Raw genomic sequence first — 17,719 nt, 5'->3', positions numbered from 1 at the left:
CATAAGTAAATTCATTGGGAGGTCAGGAGGTATGAAAAACGGGGAGACATTTTTCCATTTAAAGGGGGTTAGCCTCAATTCGGCTCCAGTTATTGTTGCTAGGGCGTAATGCATGTCCAGGAATTTGTTCTCCGATTTTTCTAAAGAAGTAGGGAATCCTAGATTTGTACCCCAAATTTCCTGATTTATAAAACCTTGGCAACTTAATTCAAGATTTTTAAACACTATATCAACTGAAAAAAAGCCTACCTGTGCCTACATCCTTTCCACAGACTGCCAACGTTGTACCTTTGTTGCTACATAAATTCCACAAATAATATTTTCACAGTAGTTGTATTTATACAGTCACAGTTAAGATTTATAGTCACACAACCATATATTCCTTAATACAAAATCTACATCTTTCACAGCTTTGATGATTTTTGACACCATACTATATGATGTAACTAAAACCAAATTCTTGGCTGTATAAAGACAGGAAGCAGTGATATAAAATTTAATGACAAACTTTCTGGGAGTCATGGCAAAATGAGAAAAGAGATCATGCTAAAATGTAGCCCACTCACATCGCTTTGCAGTTGGTAGGCTTTCTTGGCCTGAATCACATCGTTCTGGTCAGGCATGCACGTCCACTCGTGTAGGTAATTGCGATAATCAATGTCGCTGACCAGAGTCTGGCATTTTTTAGAGTGCAAGATGGAAAGCATGTCTGCAGGGCTTTGGAACTTAGTCTTCCATTTGGCCCAGTGCAGCCGGTACTCTCTTTCATTCTGAATCTTGCCAGCGATGAGGGCCCACCGGATCTTGTTGTCATCCCTGGCTGTGAGGGTACCCACGTAGTGTCCCTTCTGCTTCTCATGGTCAAGCTTGTATTTATACTGGAGATGGAAAAACAAAGCAGATGGGTCACAGTATGTGCTCTTGATGCACCTAGGATGTTTGCTTAAAAACTGAGAAGTTAAACAAGGCCACACTTACGTCACTGGCAATCTCCCTGGAGGCCTTGGCAGCCTGGATAGGGATGGCATCCAGCCGCACATCGCAGCTCATCTTCATTTCATCCCAACCTTCGCGGTAAATTTTCTGAAGAGGAGAAAAAAATAAGGTATCATTTTGGATTCAAATGTACCAATAACTTCAGCGGCTCAAGTAGAATTAATATCAGAGCAGTTCAGTTTTGAAGTCCCAGAATAGGTTGAAAAGAGGATAGGTAAAAGAATAATTCCGCACCACGCTACTGAAATACGAAATTGTGTATGGAGTCCAAAGATCTGGGCTTGACAAGAGTTGTTTCTTTTTAATTTAAATCATGGCCTCTATATAGTTATTCATAGTTTATATAATAGTGTTTAGATGCTTCTTTTTTTTTTTTTTTTTAGATGCTTCTTGTATCAGTAGCACTGGGATAAGGTTATGGTCAGACTTAATGAGAAATTACTGGGTTTCTTTAAGTTAATAATTCCAATTTATTTAATTTTAAAATTCAACTCAATTCTGTCATCTTCAGAATTATACACTTTTTATATTTGTGGGGAGGTTTTCCCCAGGATGGTTTCTTAGATTTTTTTCATGTAGTTGATGATGCATATTGTTTGGGAAAGTTAGATATTCCTTCTGAAGCACAATTGTATGTTAATAGCCATTAAAAATTTTTTTTCATGTTTATTCATTTTTTAGAGAGAGAGGAGGGGAAGGGGCAGAGGGAGAGGGAGACACAGAACTCGAAGCAGGCTCCAGCTCCATGCTGTCAGCACAGAGTCTGATGAGGGGCTTGAACCCATGAACCGTGAGATCATAACCTGAACCGAAGTCAGGGGCTTAACCGACTGAGCCATGCAGGTGCCCCAATAGCCATTTTTAAAATGCAGTGTGTTTTTATTTATACACAGAAATTAAGGTAGTGATTTACAGATAACTTTTCAAATATATGTTCATATTTAAATGGACATACTCTGTGTTGATGATGTAAGACTCGAAAGTAACAGTAATTTAGGGGCACCTGGGTGGCTCAGTTAGTTGACTGTCTGACTTTGGCTCAAGTCATGATCTCACGATTTGTGGGTTCAAGCCCCGCATTGGGCTCTGTGCTGATAGCTCGGAGCCTGGACCCTGCTTCAGATCCTGTGTCTCCCTCTCTCTCTGCTCCTCCCCTGCTCGCGCTCTCTCTCACTGTCTCAAAAATAAACAAACATTAAAAAACAAGAAGTAACAGTAATCTAAATGTATAATTCAGAAATCATACCAATCAATGTGGAAGCTTTAAAAGTGCAGAAAGATGAATTTCAATTATTGACAGTTTCACGGGCTTTGCATATCTGAAATATGAGTATAGACAAGTTTTGTATGAATTTTCATTCAAGTTTTTGTATGAATTTTGGGTAGGCCTATTTAACAATTGACTTTTATTTTTAGACAAAATAAAAGTGTTCTCCACATTTAAATGTAGAGTGTTCTCCCACATTTAAATGGAGAATATTTAATGCAAACTCGTCATGTTATTTAGAATTTGTTTTTATTTTATTACATATGTTATACTGTTTTTAATTATGTATTAAATTTTTGTTTATATGTTCAAATATATTTTTTATTTGAGTTAAAAAAAAATCAGGGTTTGAGACCAAAACTTCGTCTACTAACTTTGAGACACGGATCAATTCCTCAATCACTTTAAGTCTCAACTTTCCCATCGGATAAAAACAAAATAGCACTATATATTTTATTCATGTGATTAGATTAAATGAGTTAATTTAACATGAATTTGCTGGTTACCTAGAAAATTATATACAAATATCTTGAAAAAGTTGTGCTTTCCAAATGATAGAAACAGTTTTAAGTAGTGACTTTTATCAAGATTATAGTAATAGTGACACCATGTTTTAAAAAAATGTACCTTTTGGTTAGCATTCACATGGGAGGTTTGATTTCCTCCAAAGCACAAGCCATTCTCATTAATGTCTTTTTACTTTTAATTTTAGAGAGAGAGCAAGAAAGTGTGTACAATCAGGGGTGAGGGGCAGAGGGGGAGCGAGAGAGAATCTTAAACAGGCTTAACATTCAACACAGAGCTCATTGCGGGGCTCGATCCAATGACACTGGGATTATGACCTGAGTGGAAATCAAGAATCAGATACTCAACTGACTGAGCCACACATGCGTCCTTCATTAATGTCTTAATATCAAATATCTAAATATCTGAAGTTTGTAACTTTTGGTATAGTTTCAAATACTACTCTTGCTTACATCGAGATATCAGCTGTAGGATTCTGACATTTCCAGCTAAGAAATATATCATACAAAAAAGAGCACATGAGACTTTCCCTGATTGTCCAGCCAAAGGTGCCTCTGGATGGAAAAGAAGAGGCTGAGGACTTTGTTTATGCTGCAGTTTGGTGATGAGAAAGCACTGCACCATAATACTATTCTTGTCTGAAAAAAATGTATCAACGCCCTAAAATTTCATTTTCTTCCCATCTCTTGGAAAAAACTAGCTCCCAAGTGGCCCATTATAATAGAATTGATGGTGTGGTTTGGCATGTGGTGAGGAATCTTTTCTGGGCAGGTTCCTTCTCTCACAAAGATTTATTATTTTTTGAAAAATGTCAAGTTCCAAACCATGGTGAACGACATTAAGGTAGTATACTTCTTCTAGGGTCATACTTTTTCTACTCACAAGAAAGCTCTATGATCCATGAAGACAGTACCTTTCTTGAGATTTCTTAAAGAGTGTGTAGCTAGCCACTGAATTCTCTCATTTTATTAATTATACTCTTTAGTTCATTCTCTTCCTTTTTCCAGCCATAATGATTTATCCTGTAGGTAATGATAATTTTGCCTTTTTAAACCCAATATTTATCTCTTACTCTTATGTAATTATTTTGGCTTGAATGAGCTTACTCACTTAGCTAGAAATTCCAGCAAACATTAAATAATGGTGGTATCAATGAGCATCCTTGTTTCATTCCTAGCTTGAATGAGAAACTTAACTTACTGAGAATGAGTCTGGCTTTGATTTGAGATTTATTCTTTTAGTCACATCAAGAAAATAGTCATTTAACCTTATTTTATTAGGATTTAATTTTTTTTTTAAATTTTTTTTTCAACGTTTATTTTATTTTTGGGACAGACAGAGCATGAACGGGGGAGGGGCAGAGAGAGAGGGAGACACAGAATCGGAAACAGGCTCCAGGCTCTGAGCCATCAGCCCAGAGCCTGACGCAGGGCTTGAACTCACGGACTGCGAGATCGTGACCTGGCTGAAGTCGGACGCTTAACCGACTGCGCCACCCAGGCGCCCCTAGGATTTTATTTTTAAAAATAATGGATATTAGATTTTGTCATATGCCTTTTCAAATCTATTAAAATAAAGATGTGATTTTCTCTTTTGTTCAGACACATTATTAGGTTTCTGAATATGGAACCCTCCTGTCATTCCTGAATGAACCCTAATTATTTTTTCTCGTATCATATTCACATACTATTAAACTTTATTTGTTAATATTTAAGATTTTCTTCACTATTGGTTTACAGTTTTCATTTGTGGAACTATCTTTGACAAGTTTTGGAAATTGTGATGGCTTTCCTTCTTTCATTGGGCTCTATTATAGTTTGATTATTTCTTAAAGGTCTGAAAGAATTCTATGAAATCATCTGGATGACTCTGACATCTGAGAGGAGGGAGGAGAGTCTTTAATAATCCTCTTAATTTCTTGTTATATGTTTTTTTTTTTCCCCTTGGGCTCATTTTGGTAATTTATGATTTCCTAGAAAATCCCCTACAGATCCAGGCTTTAAAATTATTATGTATAAAGTTTTGCAAGAATTCTTATAATTATTTTGTTCATCTGACTGTTGTTAATTCCCCTTTCTTGGTCATGTGTCTCTTCATTCTTCTTTAAACTTTCTGGTCCTTATTACCTTCTCCCTTTCTGTCATGTTGACACTGGCTCACCAGTAACTGGCCTTGCTGGGTGACTCAGAGCCAAGGATCTGCTCCTTTCCTCACTTTTTTTTTTTTAACTTTATTTTTTATTATGAGAGAGAGAGAGACAGAGAGAATGCAAACTGGGGGAGGGGCAGAGAGAGAGGAGAGAGAGAGAATTCCAAGCAGCTCCACGCTGTCAGTGTCAGCTAGATGTGGAGCTCAAACCCACGAACTGTAAGATCATGACCTGAGCCAAAATCGAGAGTCAGAGGCTTAACCGACTGAGCCTCTCAGGTGCCCCCTGCTCCTTTCCTGGTCAAGGACTTATGTTAAGGAGTCTTCCCCATCCCCACCCAGTCAATCTTTTCTCCCCTGGCTATGAAGAGTTCCCTGGGGATATCATAGCACCAGCTGGTGAACTTATAAACAAAAAGGGAGTCTGTTGAGGTACTTACATTGCTCACATTAAGAGCATTGGCTCTAGCAAGATTAATTTCTGGAGTATCCGGCATTATGTGGACTGAAGTTTTATCCTTGTCCCAAACTTCTCTGTACTTTGGCTATGGAAAGACCCAACAATAACAAAATTACTTTGCAACTTGTAATTTTGCGAGTTCCAGGGCACAACTTTCAACTTTTCTGATCTAAAATCTTTTCATATTAAGGAAAAAAAACTTCCAAAAGTCTTTCATATAAGTTACTCAAATTTAATATGAAATTGGTAATGGTACCAATTCATGATTACCTTTTATTAGTACTTTGAGTTTTTGTTTAAAGTTTATGAACAATAATAAAACAGCCCTATCAACATTATGGATTAAAATCTTTGCTATCATCAACATCATTATCATACAAATAGATTGCCAAGTTAATTATTTATCATTTATGAGCATGATTTAATTTTAACACAGAGGGGAAAAGTGACTTACAATACTAATATTTTCAGCATTTGACTTAGCAAGGACAACTTCGGGTGTGTCAACAATACTTGTGTACTTGAGTTTCACCACAGGTGTCCGATAGACACTGTCTCGTAGGATCTCCTGGGCATTTTTGACTCTCAACACTTCAGGAGACCCTTCGGGCATCCAGCCGATGCCACGTAGCCACTCCAAGTCAGCCTTGTAGATGGCCTGGGAAAGAAAACAAAGTTAAGTAGAGGCAGTATTTTTTTAATTGTGGTAAAGTAAGAAAGCAGTTTTATGTTATATTTTACCTTCCACAAACAATAATTAAAAATGAGCATTGACAGACATAATTCCTCAAATGCACAGCAGTGTTCTGTTCTGCTTTGTTTTTTTGTAGCAGGGGCACTTTACACACTCTTAAAAAAGCAGAATGATGCAGAAGGAGCTCTCTGTCTGCGGGATGCATGGAAGATTTTGAGTTATATTTAAGTAACATCATACCAGCTCAGGTGGGCTTTAAAGCAATAAGTTCTCCACACAGCAGCTGGAATGATTGTCATAAAGTTTACAAATCAAATCTGATGCACCACATGCATCCTATGGCTTCCCATTGGTCTTAGGACAAAGATCAAAGCCTTAACATGGACTAGAAGATGATAACAATCTAGCACCAGTCCTTACCAATTCTTCCAGTCTTGTCTTATATGTGCTTCCCTTTAACCTATGCATTATGACCCCAATGGACTTTTGGTTTCTTGTTTGTATACAGACCCCTTTGCATATGGTGGTCATTCTGCAGAGCCAACTCCTACTCTCCCTTTATATTCCCACTCACTCAGTACTTCCTTGGTAAGTTTTCCTCCTCACTTTTTCATAGCACCATGGATCACTCTTTCTCAGCCATCTGATTTTTTTCTATTGATATTCTGTAGTTAACATCTGTTTCTTTGTTATCAGTATGAACTCCCTAATGTCTGGAACTTTGTCTTGTTTCTTCCTCTTCATTCACCGTTGTATCTTTAGTGCTTAGCACAGTACTTGGCACATGGTGTATTTTAAAGGGATAATTAAGGATTCAGTCCCACTGTGGTAAATAAGAAGTTCCCCAAAAAATTAAAAATAGAAATATAATATGATCCAGCAATTCTACTACTGGGTGTTTACCCAAAGAAAATGAAAATGCAAATTCAAAGACCTACGTGCACCCCTATGTTTACTGCAGCATTATCGACAATAGCCAAGGTATGGAAGCGATCAATAGATGGATTGATAACAAAGGTGTGGTAGGTGTGTGTGTGTGTGTGTGTGTGTGTGTGTGTGTGTATGCATATGCATGTACACATGAAATTTTACTCAGGACAGAAAAAAAACCATGGTCTTGCCATTTGTGACAACACATATGGACCTATTATGTTAAGTGAAATAAGTCAGACTGGGAAAGACAAATACCCCATGATTTTACTTACATGTAGAATCTAAATAACAAATGAATAAATAAGCAAACAAAAAAAAAGCAGAAAGAGACCAATCAATACAAAAAACAAAAAAAAAACCCTAATATTTTCAAGAAGGGAGGAAGGTGGGGGGATGGGTAAAAGGGGAATGGGAGACACAGGCTTCCAGTTATGGAATGAATAAGTCATAGGGATAAAAGGTACAGGATAGGGAATATAGTCAATGGTACTGAAATAGTGTTGTATGGTAACAGATCATAGCCACACTTCTGGTGAGTGTAGACTTGTTGAATCACTATGCTGTACCTCTAAAACTAATGTGACTTTATGTGTCAAGTATACTTCAATAAAAAAAAATAAAGGAATTCAATCCCTGGTTCCACAATTTTGATCTCAGTTGTTTTTTCTTTCTTCCATTTCCAAGATAGCACCTCCCTTTGAATTGGGATTTGCATTTTCTTGGTTATTCAAACCTGTTTTTTCAGCTATAGATAAGTGGTTAACCAGAAAAAATTGCTCTATGTTAAGCACCGGTTATTAATTTCATAAAAAAAATCATTCTGTTTTTCAGAAATGGTATTTTAATAACCAGTTAATAGGATACAAATATCAGGATAAAAAAGGTAGTAAGAGGAGTGAAAATGCAGTAAAATTTCTATCTTAATGAAGAAGGACATTGTATATTTTAGTGTGTAAAGTATGATGGATACCCAAAATTCAGAAGGATTCTCAAAAAGGATTACATATAGATTTTGAAGTTTGCCTTCCTCATCCTTTAGGAACTTGATTCATATGCATTCCATTATATGCTAATGTTATTCAGGTTAATGGAGAGACTGAATTTCTCTAGAAACTGGCCTACATCGACCAGTTGGCAATTCATTTCAAGTGATGGATACACTTTTCTATAACAAATTCATTCATCATGAAAGCATCCCTTGAAGCTTATGGGAATCAAGTTCAAATAATTTAAAGAAGGCATTCATTCTACATAAGAAATTAATACCCTAATGGAATCCATGATTTCTAAAAGATTGGATGAGCAGAAAATATGAATAGAAAAATACTTTAAGTAGACTAATGAAACACCATATTGTGAAGAACACTGAATTAAGGAAACTAATGAGTTTGGAATACACTGCTAACCTTTAAAATTAATTTCAAGGAAGTAGCCCTGTCATTCAATGAAGGACCATAGGAATTCTTATGTTTAGGAAACTACAGACACAGCATATATTAAGGAATCCATAGAAAAAATCTGGTAGCACCACTAAAAGAAAGAAAGAAAAAACACTTTCTGAATAAGACCAGCAGTAAGGAAGGCAATCAGTAAACTTGGTAAGATGTTAAAGAGATGCTCATGTAAGGAGAGTTGCGTTTTCCTGGGTCCTAGGAGGAATGACCAGGCAAAGCTCTGGAAGGTTTTCTCCCTGGGAAACAGCTCATTCCTCAGGCACCTCAGTTGGTACTCTGTGCACAAGCAACAACTTACATCACTCTGCAGGTCGTAGGCTTTCCTGGCTTGGATCACATCATTCTGGTCGGGAAAGCAAGACCAGTGGTGCAGGTAATGGCGGTAATCCACATCACTTGCTAATGCCTGGCCTTCTTTGGCAGCACTGATGGACACCATGTCTGCCGGGATGGAGATCTTGGCCTTGTTGTCATTGTAGGCCTTTTTGTACAGCCTGTCATTCTGCATCTTTAACACTTTTGCTGCCCAAACCAGTTTAGGGTCTTCTTTGGCAGTGCGACATCCAATATAATGACCTTTCTGTTTCTCATAAGTAGTTTTGTATAGATACTGGTGTATGTGAACAGAAGAAAGAAGAATTATTTTTCCAAACTCACTTTTTCGAAACAGCCTGCTCAAAATAACTCTATCTCCCTTAGATGAGCCTTTTATGGGCCCTGTTTTTAAGTCCATACTGTAAGTTTTATGATTCTTAACACATTGCTTTGTCTATGTCTACATGCATGAAAACATTGTGAGCACCTCGAAGGCAAGAACTGTGCTTCTGGATTATTCCCAATATAGGCTTATGTGGTGTTTCCCAAACTTCAGTCACTATCTACTGCCTTCACAGGTGTTTTGCCACAATCAAGTACTATCAGTACTTCATACTTTAGTCTATCAACTAGATTCTTTGTTTAAATAAATTTAAAGTGTGAACTTTAAAATATTTTTGTTCTAAAATTTATCATTCTATGTAAATGGGGAAAATTAATACTTTTCTAGCACACATTAAATCATAACTTTTTAAAAATGCTTATCCATCAACTGCATAAAATTATTACAGGAACAACTTATGTATGCTGCACTTCAAGAGACAACAGAATTCTGGGGCTCCTGGGTGGCTCAGTCAGTTGAGCCTCGAACTTCGGGCTCAGGTCATGATCTCACAGTTTGTGAGCTAGAGCCCTACATTGGGCTTGCTGCTGTCAGCACACAGCCCACTTCAGATCCTCTGTCCCCCTCTCTTTCTGCCCCTCCCCTGCTTGCATTCTCTCAAAAATAAACATTAAAAAAAACCCTTAGAATTACTTTTATCCATTGAATTTTTATAACTGCTTGTAAATTAAATAATATTGACAGGATGCTGAAAAGAAAATAACAATCTGTTCTTAAACATAAGAAGAGCCAAGCCCTGATGCAAAAGCATCACCAAACTGTTGTAAAAGTTATTCCTGAATTTGAGATGTTAAAACAAGACACTTAATCACGATGATCTCTATTCTACTTAAGTATAATTCCTTCGCAAATAAGTTAAAGATTAGACAAGTATTAATTTCTCGTGTGTTGTCTGTTAGCGTTGGTTAAGTCTGTGAAAGGAGTAGCTCTTACATCACTGGCGATATCCCTGGAAGCTCTGGCGTGCTGAATTGGAATGGCATCTTCTCGCAGGTCATAACCCGTCATCTTGACGTCTTCCCACGCTTGCTTATATTGTTTCTGCAAATGGAGATTGCAATGCCACAGTTAATCTGAAGAGGGAGCCACTGAGTCAACATTACTGATGTGTTTAAGAGAATATGTTAAGTTACGCTGAAAATTAGTCTCCCCTTAAGATTTATAAAATAGGCTGGTTTCATACTGAAATTAAGTGCCAGTAGATTTTTAATGAAATTAATTAAAATTCATTTTTTTAAATAAAGTAATTTAGGAGACAGTAAATCATGTGAAAATGAGAAAATATATATATATATCATTTTGCTTTAAGAGGAAAAATCAATGATGGGCCACTACAAAGAGAACCAAATATTACTATACTTGCATGTATATGTTTTTATATTGTTTTTGGTGAAACTAGTGCATTTTTCCTTCCAAAAAAGATAAGGACACACATCTCTATTTATAAACACATGCATACACATACGAGTGCATTTGCATGTGTGTGTGCACACAGAGCACTTATCGTTAAAGACTAGAAATAAAAGGAATGGTAGGGAAATGCCTTTTGCTTAACTCCCTCTGGAGCGTATCAATTTAAGTTTCAGTTAGGCCAAAAATACTGTGTAAAGCAAATGGATGTATAGTTCCTTACATCACTGATCTGCATGGCATTGATTTTGGACTGCAGCATCACTGGAGTGTCAGCCGGCACATTCACATTTGCCTTCTCTCTTTCCCAGGCATCACGATACAATGGCTGGTAAAAATGAAAAACAAAGGGTGGGTGATAAGTAAATAAGTCCATTACTACGTGAATAAATTATAGGTACAATTAAAGGTTCTCCTTGGATGTTCTCAGGTAAAAACATAGATCACATTTTGTTTTCATTGCGTTTTTATTTAAAAGATGCCAGTAGTGACTTCAACAAGAATATATTCTTGTGTGATATGATATAAATGGAAAATGAGTCAGAAACCTGGTAGTAAAATGATCCTTTCCCATTAATTCACATGTAATTACCAGGCAGGTAAACCCACAATGCAGGTAACTATGAAAATCCACATTGCTAATCAAGTTCTGGCTTTCTTGGCCCAAATAACTATGATAATATCTAATATTGGGGCCACCCCCCTGGACTTTTCAACTTACCTCATGATTAAAAATAAAAAGGTGGCAGTGATCATGGTATTAACTGGTGGACTTGTATTACAAGCAAGACCTCAAAATGTATCCAAAGTGTGTTATCAGAGTCTGTGGGGTATGAAGATGTCTACCACACTTATGTTAACCAAAGAGTTATCTAAATAAATGAAATGTGGATACTGTTAATTGATCGACTGTATGAAATTCTATCTGGATACATAATTGTTCAAGGTTCTAATGCTGGCATTAGCAATTTAAAGTTCACAATTAGAGACTTCTAATTAATTAAAGTTCACAATTGAGACTTCTCCACTATGTCTGAATGTATCATCAGCCCGGCTTACCTCACTGATTTGTACAGCATTGATCTTTGCCTGGATGACCTCAGGGGTATCAACAATGCTGGTAAATTTGAGGGCCTCAGGACTTATACGATACAGCCTCTCATTCAGGAGATTCTGGGCATTCTTCACTCTCATCACTTCCACAGAACCCTCTGGCAACCATCCTATACCCTTCATCCATTCCAGGTCTGATTTGTACACGTTCTACATGAAGGAGAGAACCACAGAAGGCAGAAGAGTCAAATCTTCCCACAAGAACACAATGCCAGGAGGCCACACACTACCTCTAATCAGCTGGGTGGCTAATCCCATGAAACAGAAGGATCAACACTAATTGTTAATATTTGGGTGTTACATCCCGGGCACACATTTCTGGGAGAAGTTCACCATATCCTACAGGAATTGGAACAGGACTGACAAATGACACTTGTAGAATGACAGATAGCAATGGCACTTGATTTTGTTTTTATATAAGGTTGAGCTTCTGGGCTCACCATTTGAAATCTGCCATTTTGGTACTACTAGAATAACATCTGTAGGAATTTGGGAGAAAAAGGTCTTTAGATGCATATATAATGAGGAAAAAATATATACTTTTACTTATATACACCTCTCTCTATAAATATGAATATATATATATACATATTTTTCCTATATGTGTCAGAGGAACTTAAAATCTAACATTTCCTTAAGTTCACATTTGTTTCTGAAATTTAGATATCTGATTGTACAACTCTAATGGGTTGAAACAACTGGGACTGAAATTTTGTATCTAATTGCATAGAATGAGAGGGTGATTTTTTTTTTGTCTTAATAAGGCCTTGCTACATGAAAAGGAATCCTCTGTAAGATAGAGAATGTTCAAAATAACTCTACTACCATGAAAGGTACAGATTAAGTTAGGCTCTATTAGGATTACCACTTAAATTATGTCCCTAGGGAACACACTGTGATGATATACAGAGACAAATATCTCCCCAAGAGTCTGCTGATAATATACGCACATCGCTCTGCAGTTCGTAGGCCTTCTTAGCCTGGATCACATCATTCTGATCTGGCAAACATGTCCACTGGTGCAGATAATTGCGATAATCAACATCGCTAACCAGGACCTGGCATTTCTTGGCCTGAACAATCGACATCATGTCCAATGGCGTATTGTGAATTCCTTTAGACTTCTCATAAGCTTTCTTGTATTCTCTGTCACTCTGGATCTTGGCAGCATGTATAGACCAGACCAATTTGGGGTCATCTTGTAGGGTGCGGAAACCCACATGGTGGCCCAATTGCTTACGGTATCCTTCTTTGTATTTGTACTAAAGTTGTGAAAAAACAGACCAAAAAATATGAAAATAATGTAGTAAGAGGACTTTTCATTAAATGTTTTCAGAATATTTTCCCTGCCTTAATGTAAATTGGCTCAACGTTGGCAGTCATTACATATTTCAGTAAGGAAATAGGGCTATTTTTGGTAGTTTCATAGAGAATATGAGTAAATCAGGAGGGAAGTAGCATGGTGAATGAGAGTAATTATAAAAAATTATAGCTAACATTTACTGAGGAATTACTAAATTCCCAATACTATTATGAGTGCTTCAAATGTATAGGTTGATTCTTGTGAAATTGCTGAATTTTTTAGTTAAAATAGTTGAGTAGTAGCAACTATCATCTCAATCTTCACAACATCTCTGTGAAGTGGATACTATTATTATCACACATTTCAGATGTGGAATATAAGACAGTAGGTGTAATCATGGTCCCCAAGGTTTCCTGGAAAGTGGGATGTTAAGTCAGATCGTCCCCCAAGAGCACTGAGAGTACCTCAGTAGGAAAAAGTCATTTGTGTGATTTTGGAGACAGATAAAGCAAAAGGTGCATATTTCAGGAATGGAAAGCAAGGTCATTGATGTGAATCAGATGACAACAAAAGGCCTGTAGACAAGAGTTTCCATCTTGTCCACACTTGTCCTAAGTTTCTTAGGACTAGAGTAAGATAGCATCTGTTTCTTTTCTATATTTGGATAACATAGAAAAGTTTGGATAAAAGGGAGAGAAAGAGAACTGGGAATAAGGCAGATACTATAGATTGGCTATTGTGTTTAGAGTTAAAATTGAAAAATAAGAAGGAACAGGTAGATGTGGGAGATAAAAAATAGAGCACAACCCAGAGAAAGAGCACAGGGTTGCTTAAAGATTTGGAGCTGGGAGTGGGGGTAAGGGGCTTGGTAGGATAATTATTTTAAGTTTTTAAATTACTATTAAATAAATTTCACAAGGTTACTGAGAGCATTATACATAAACCTTCAGTATAAAATCTTATATATAAGGTGCGATTTCAGTCTTAAGTCTCATGTGAAACTTTCACCTGTTATCTACATTTATAGATAATGTCATAAATATTTGGGGGATAAAATGATACTGGTCAACAATCAGATGTAATGAATTCTCCCAAGAATTCTGCATAGTCTCTTTGTGTTATTTTACATCCACTCAGAAACAACTTAGAAATCATTTATACATATACCTCATCTATACTAACCTTAATGTGCTTCATTCCATTTTAATGGTTTTAAATAGGGTAAGTCTTTAGTGCAAAAAAAAAATGCAATTGTTTGCATAGATTTTTTAAACCCCCCAAATTCTTGAAAAATACTCTATTTGTTGTAAGAAGAAAAAAAACCACAAGGAAATAAAACCGTACCTCACTGGCAATATCCCTGGAGGCTTTGGCCTGTTTGATTTCAATGGCGTCTGCTCTTAAGTCATAGCCTTTCTGTTTGGCCTCATTCCAGTCTTTTTGGTAAAGATTCTATTGAGGATAAACACAGGTTTGTTTACAAGAATTGAAAATAAGTGAATATATTCAAAGTACTCAAAATAAGATTCGTAAGACATAATGTAAATAAAGACAGCATAAGACAAAACATTTTTTTAATTTAATTTTAATTTTATTTTTATTATTTATTTATTTATTTTTTTAAATATGAAATTTATTATCAAATTGGTTTCCATACAACACCCAGTGCTCATCCCAAAAGGTGCCCTCCTCAATACCCATCACCCACCCTCCCCTCCCTCCCACCCCCATCAACCCTCAGTTTGTTCTCAGTTTTTAAGAGTCCCTTATGTTTTGGCTCCCTCCCTCTCTAACCTCTTTTTTTTTTTTTCCTTCCCCTCCCCCATGGTCTTCTGTTAAGTTTCTTAGGATACACATAAGAGTGAAAACATACAGTATCTGTCTTTCTCTGTATGACTTATTTCACTTAGCATAACACTCTCCAGTTCCATCCACATTGCGACAAAAGGCCAGGTTTCATTCTTTCTCATTGCCACGTAATATTCCATTGTGTATATAAACCACAATTTCTTTATCCACTTATCAGTTGATGGACATTTAGGCTCTTTCCATAATTTGGCTATTGTTGAAAGTGCTGCTATAAACATTGGGGTACAAGTGCCCCTATGCATCAGCACTCCCGTATCCCTTGGGTAAATTCCTAGCAGTGCTATTGCTGGGTCATAGGGTAGGTCTATTTTTAATTTTTTCAGGAACCTCCACACTGTTTTCCAGAGTGGCTGCACCCATTTGCATTCCCACCAACAATGCAAGAAGGTTCCCGTTTCTTCACATCCTCTCCAGCATCTATAGTCTCCTGATTTGTTCATTTTGGCCACTCTGACTGGCATGAGGTGATATCTGAGTGTGGTTTTGATTTGTATTTCCCTGATGAGGAGCAACGTTGAGCATCTTTTCATGTGCCTGTTGGCCATTTGGATGTCTTCTTTGGAAAAGTGTCTATTCATGTCTTCTGCTCATTTCTTCACTGGGTTATTTGTTTTTCGGGTGTGGAGTTTGGTGAGCTCTTTATAGATTTTGGATACTAGCCCTTTGTCCGATATGTCATTTGCAAATATCTTTTCCCATTCCGTTGGTTGCCTTTTAGTTTTGTTGATTGTTTCCTTTGCAGTGCAGAAGCTTTTTATCTTCATGAGATCCCAATTGTTCATTTTTGCTTTTTATTCCCTTGCCTTTGGGGATGTGTCAAGTAAGAAATTGCTGCGGCTGAGGTCAGAGAGGATTTTCCCTGCTTTCTCCTGTAAGGTTTTGATGGTTTCCTTTCTCTCATTCAGGTCCTTCATCCATTTTGAGTTTATTTTTGTGAATGGTGTGAGAAAGTGGTCTAGTTTTATTCTTCTGCATGTTGCTGTCCAGTTTTCCCAGCACCATTTGTTAAAGAGATTGTTTTTCCATTGGATATTCTTTCCTGCTTTGTTGAAGATTAGTTGGCCATACTTTTGTGGATCTAATTCTGGGGTTTCTATTCTATTCCATTGGTCTATGTGTCTGTTTTTGTGCCAATACCATGCTGTCTTGATGATGACAGCTTTGTAGTAGAGGCTAAAGTCTGGGATTGTGATGCCTCCTGCTTTTGGTCTTCTTCCTCAAAATTACTTTGGCTATTCGGGGCCTTCTGTGGTTTGATACAAATTTTAGGATTGCTTGTTCTAGCTTCGAGAAGAATGCTGGTGCAATTTTGATTGGGATTGCCTTGTATGTGTAGATAGCTTTGGGTAATATTTACATTTTTTTTTTCAAGGTGTTTGATTTAGGACACAGAGGCTGACTTTCTCTTATGATGTTCTCTAAATTCTAGATCTAAAGTGGAAAGCAGCCGGCCCTTAAGGCACCTGCCACCCTCTGTAGTCCTCACCAGGAAAGGCAGGCATTCTGGAGAAGAACTCCTTTTGGAGAGCCTTCCACCTGATTTGGTGGGGTTAGGGAGAACAATGAAGGCAAGGGCAAGGGAGTCTATCTATCTCCCTCAGTGATTTATTACTGAAATCCCTAAGTATTTACATTTTAACAATATTTATTCTTCCAATCCATGAGCACGGAATGGTTTTCCATTTCTTTATATCTTCAATTTCCTTCATAAGCTTTCTATAGTTTTCAGCATCCAGATGTTTTACATTTTTGGTTAGGTTTATTCTTAGGTATTTTATGCTTCTTGGTGCAGTTGTGAATGGGATCCATTTCTTTATTTGTCTTTCTGTTGCTTCATTATTAGCATATAAGAATACAACTGATTTCTGTACATTGATTTTGTATCCTGTAACTTTGCTGAATTCATGTATCAGTTCTAGCAGACTTTTGGTGGAGTCTATTGAGTTTTCCATGTATAATATCCTGTCATCTGCAAAAAGTGAAAGCTTGACTTCATCATCGCCAATTTTGATGCTTTCGATTTCCTTTTGTTGTCTGATTGCTGATGCTAGCACTTCCAACACTATGTTAAACAACAGCAGTGAGAGTGGACATCCCTGTCGTGTTCCTGATCTCAGGGAGAAAGCTCTCAGTTTTCCCCCATTGAGGATAATATTAACTGTGGGATTTTCATAAATGGCTTTTACGACATTTAAGTATGTTCCTTCTATCCCGACTTTCTCAAGGGTTTTTATTAAGATGCTGAATTTTGTCAAATGCTTTATCTGCATCGATTGACAGGATTGTATGGTTCTTATCTTTTCTTTTATTAATGTGATGTATCACATTGATTGATTTGCTAATATTGAACCAGCCCTGCAGCCCAGGAATGAATCCCACTTGATCATGGTGTATAATTCTTTTTATATGCTGTTGAATTCGATTTGCTAGTATCTTATTGAGAATTTTTGCATCCATATTCATCAAGGATCTTGGCCTGTAGTTCTCTTTTTTTGCTGGGTCTCTGTCTGGTTTAGGAACCAAAGTAATGCTGGCTTCATAGAATGAGTCTGGAAGTTTTCCTTCCCTGTTTTTTGGAACAGCTTGATAAGGATAGGTATTATCTCTCCTTTAAATGTCTGGTAGAATTCCCCTGGGAAGCCATCTGGCCCTGGACTCTTATTTGTTGGGAGATTTTTGATAACTGATTCAATTTCTTCACTGGTTATGGGTCTGTTCAAGTTTTCTATTTCTTCCTGTTTGAGTTTTGGAAGTGTGCGGGTGCTTAGGAATTTGTCCATTTCTTCTAGGTTGTCCAGTTTGTTGGCATATAATTCTTCATAGTATTCC

At 37.0% G+C, this 17,719-nt stretch overlaps 1 protein-coding gene across 1 annotated transcript in view; it reads right to left on the bottom strand.

Moving 5' to 3' along the window:
• The window catches only part of NEB (nebulin), a 213,883-nt gene that overhangs the window by 79,996 nt on the left and 116,168 nt on the right, over window positions 1-17,719 (bottom strand). The window contains 10 exon segments of the mRNA XM_047871695.1: window positions 567-878; window positions 979-1,083; window positions 5,377-5,481; window positions 5,851-6,054; window positions 8,776-9,087; window positions 10,129-10,236; window positions 10,829-10,933; window positions 11,665-11,868; window positions 12,669-12,980; window positions 14,366-14,473. Coding sequence (XP_047727651.1) covers window positions 567-878; window positions 979-1,083; window positions 5,377-5,481; window positions 5,851-6,054; window positions 8,776-9,087; window positions 10,129-10,236; window positions 10,829-10,933; window positions 11,665-11,868; window positions 12,669-12,980; window positions 14,366-14,473 — 1,875 coding nt within the window.

Source organism: Prionailurus viverrinus, chromosome C1 (assembly GCF_022837055.1).
Source record: "Prionailurus viverrinus isolate Anna chromosome C1, UM_Priviv_1.0, whole genome shotgun sequence".
Classification (NCBI taxonomy): Eukaryota; Metazoa; Chordata; class Mammalia; order Carnivora; family Felidae; genus Prionailurus; species Prionailurus viverrinus.
This window is presented reverse-complemented; position numbering and strand designations above follow the sequence as displayed.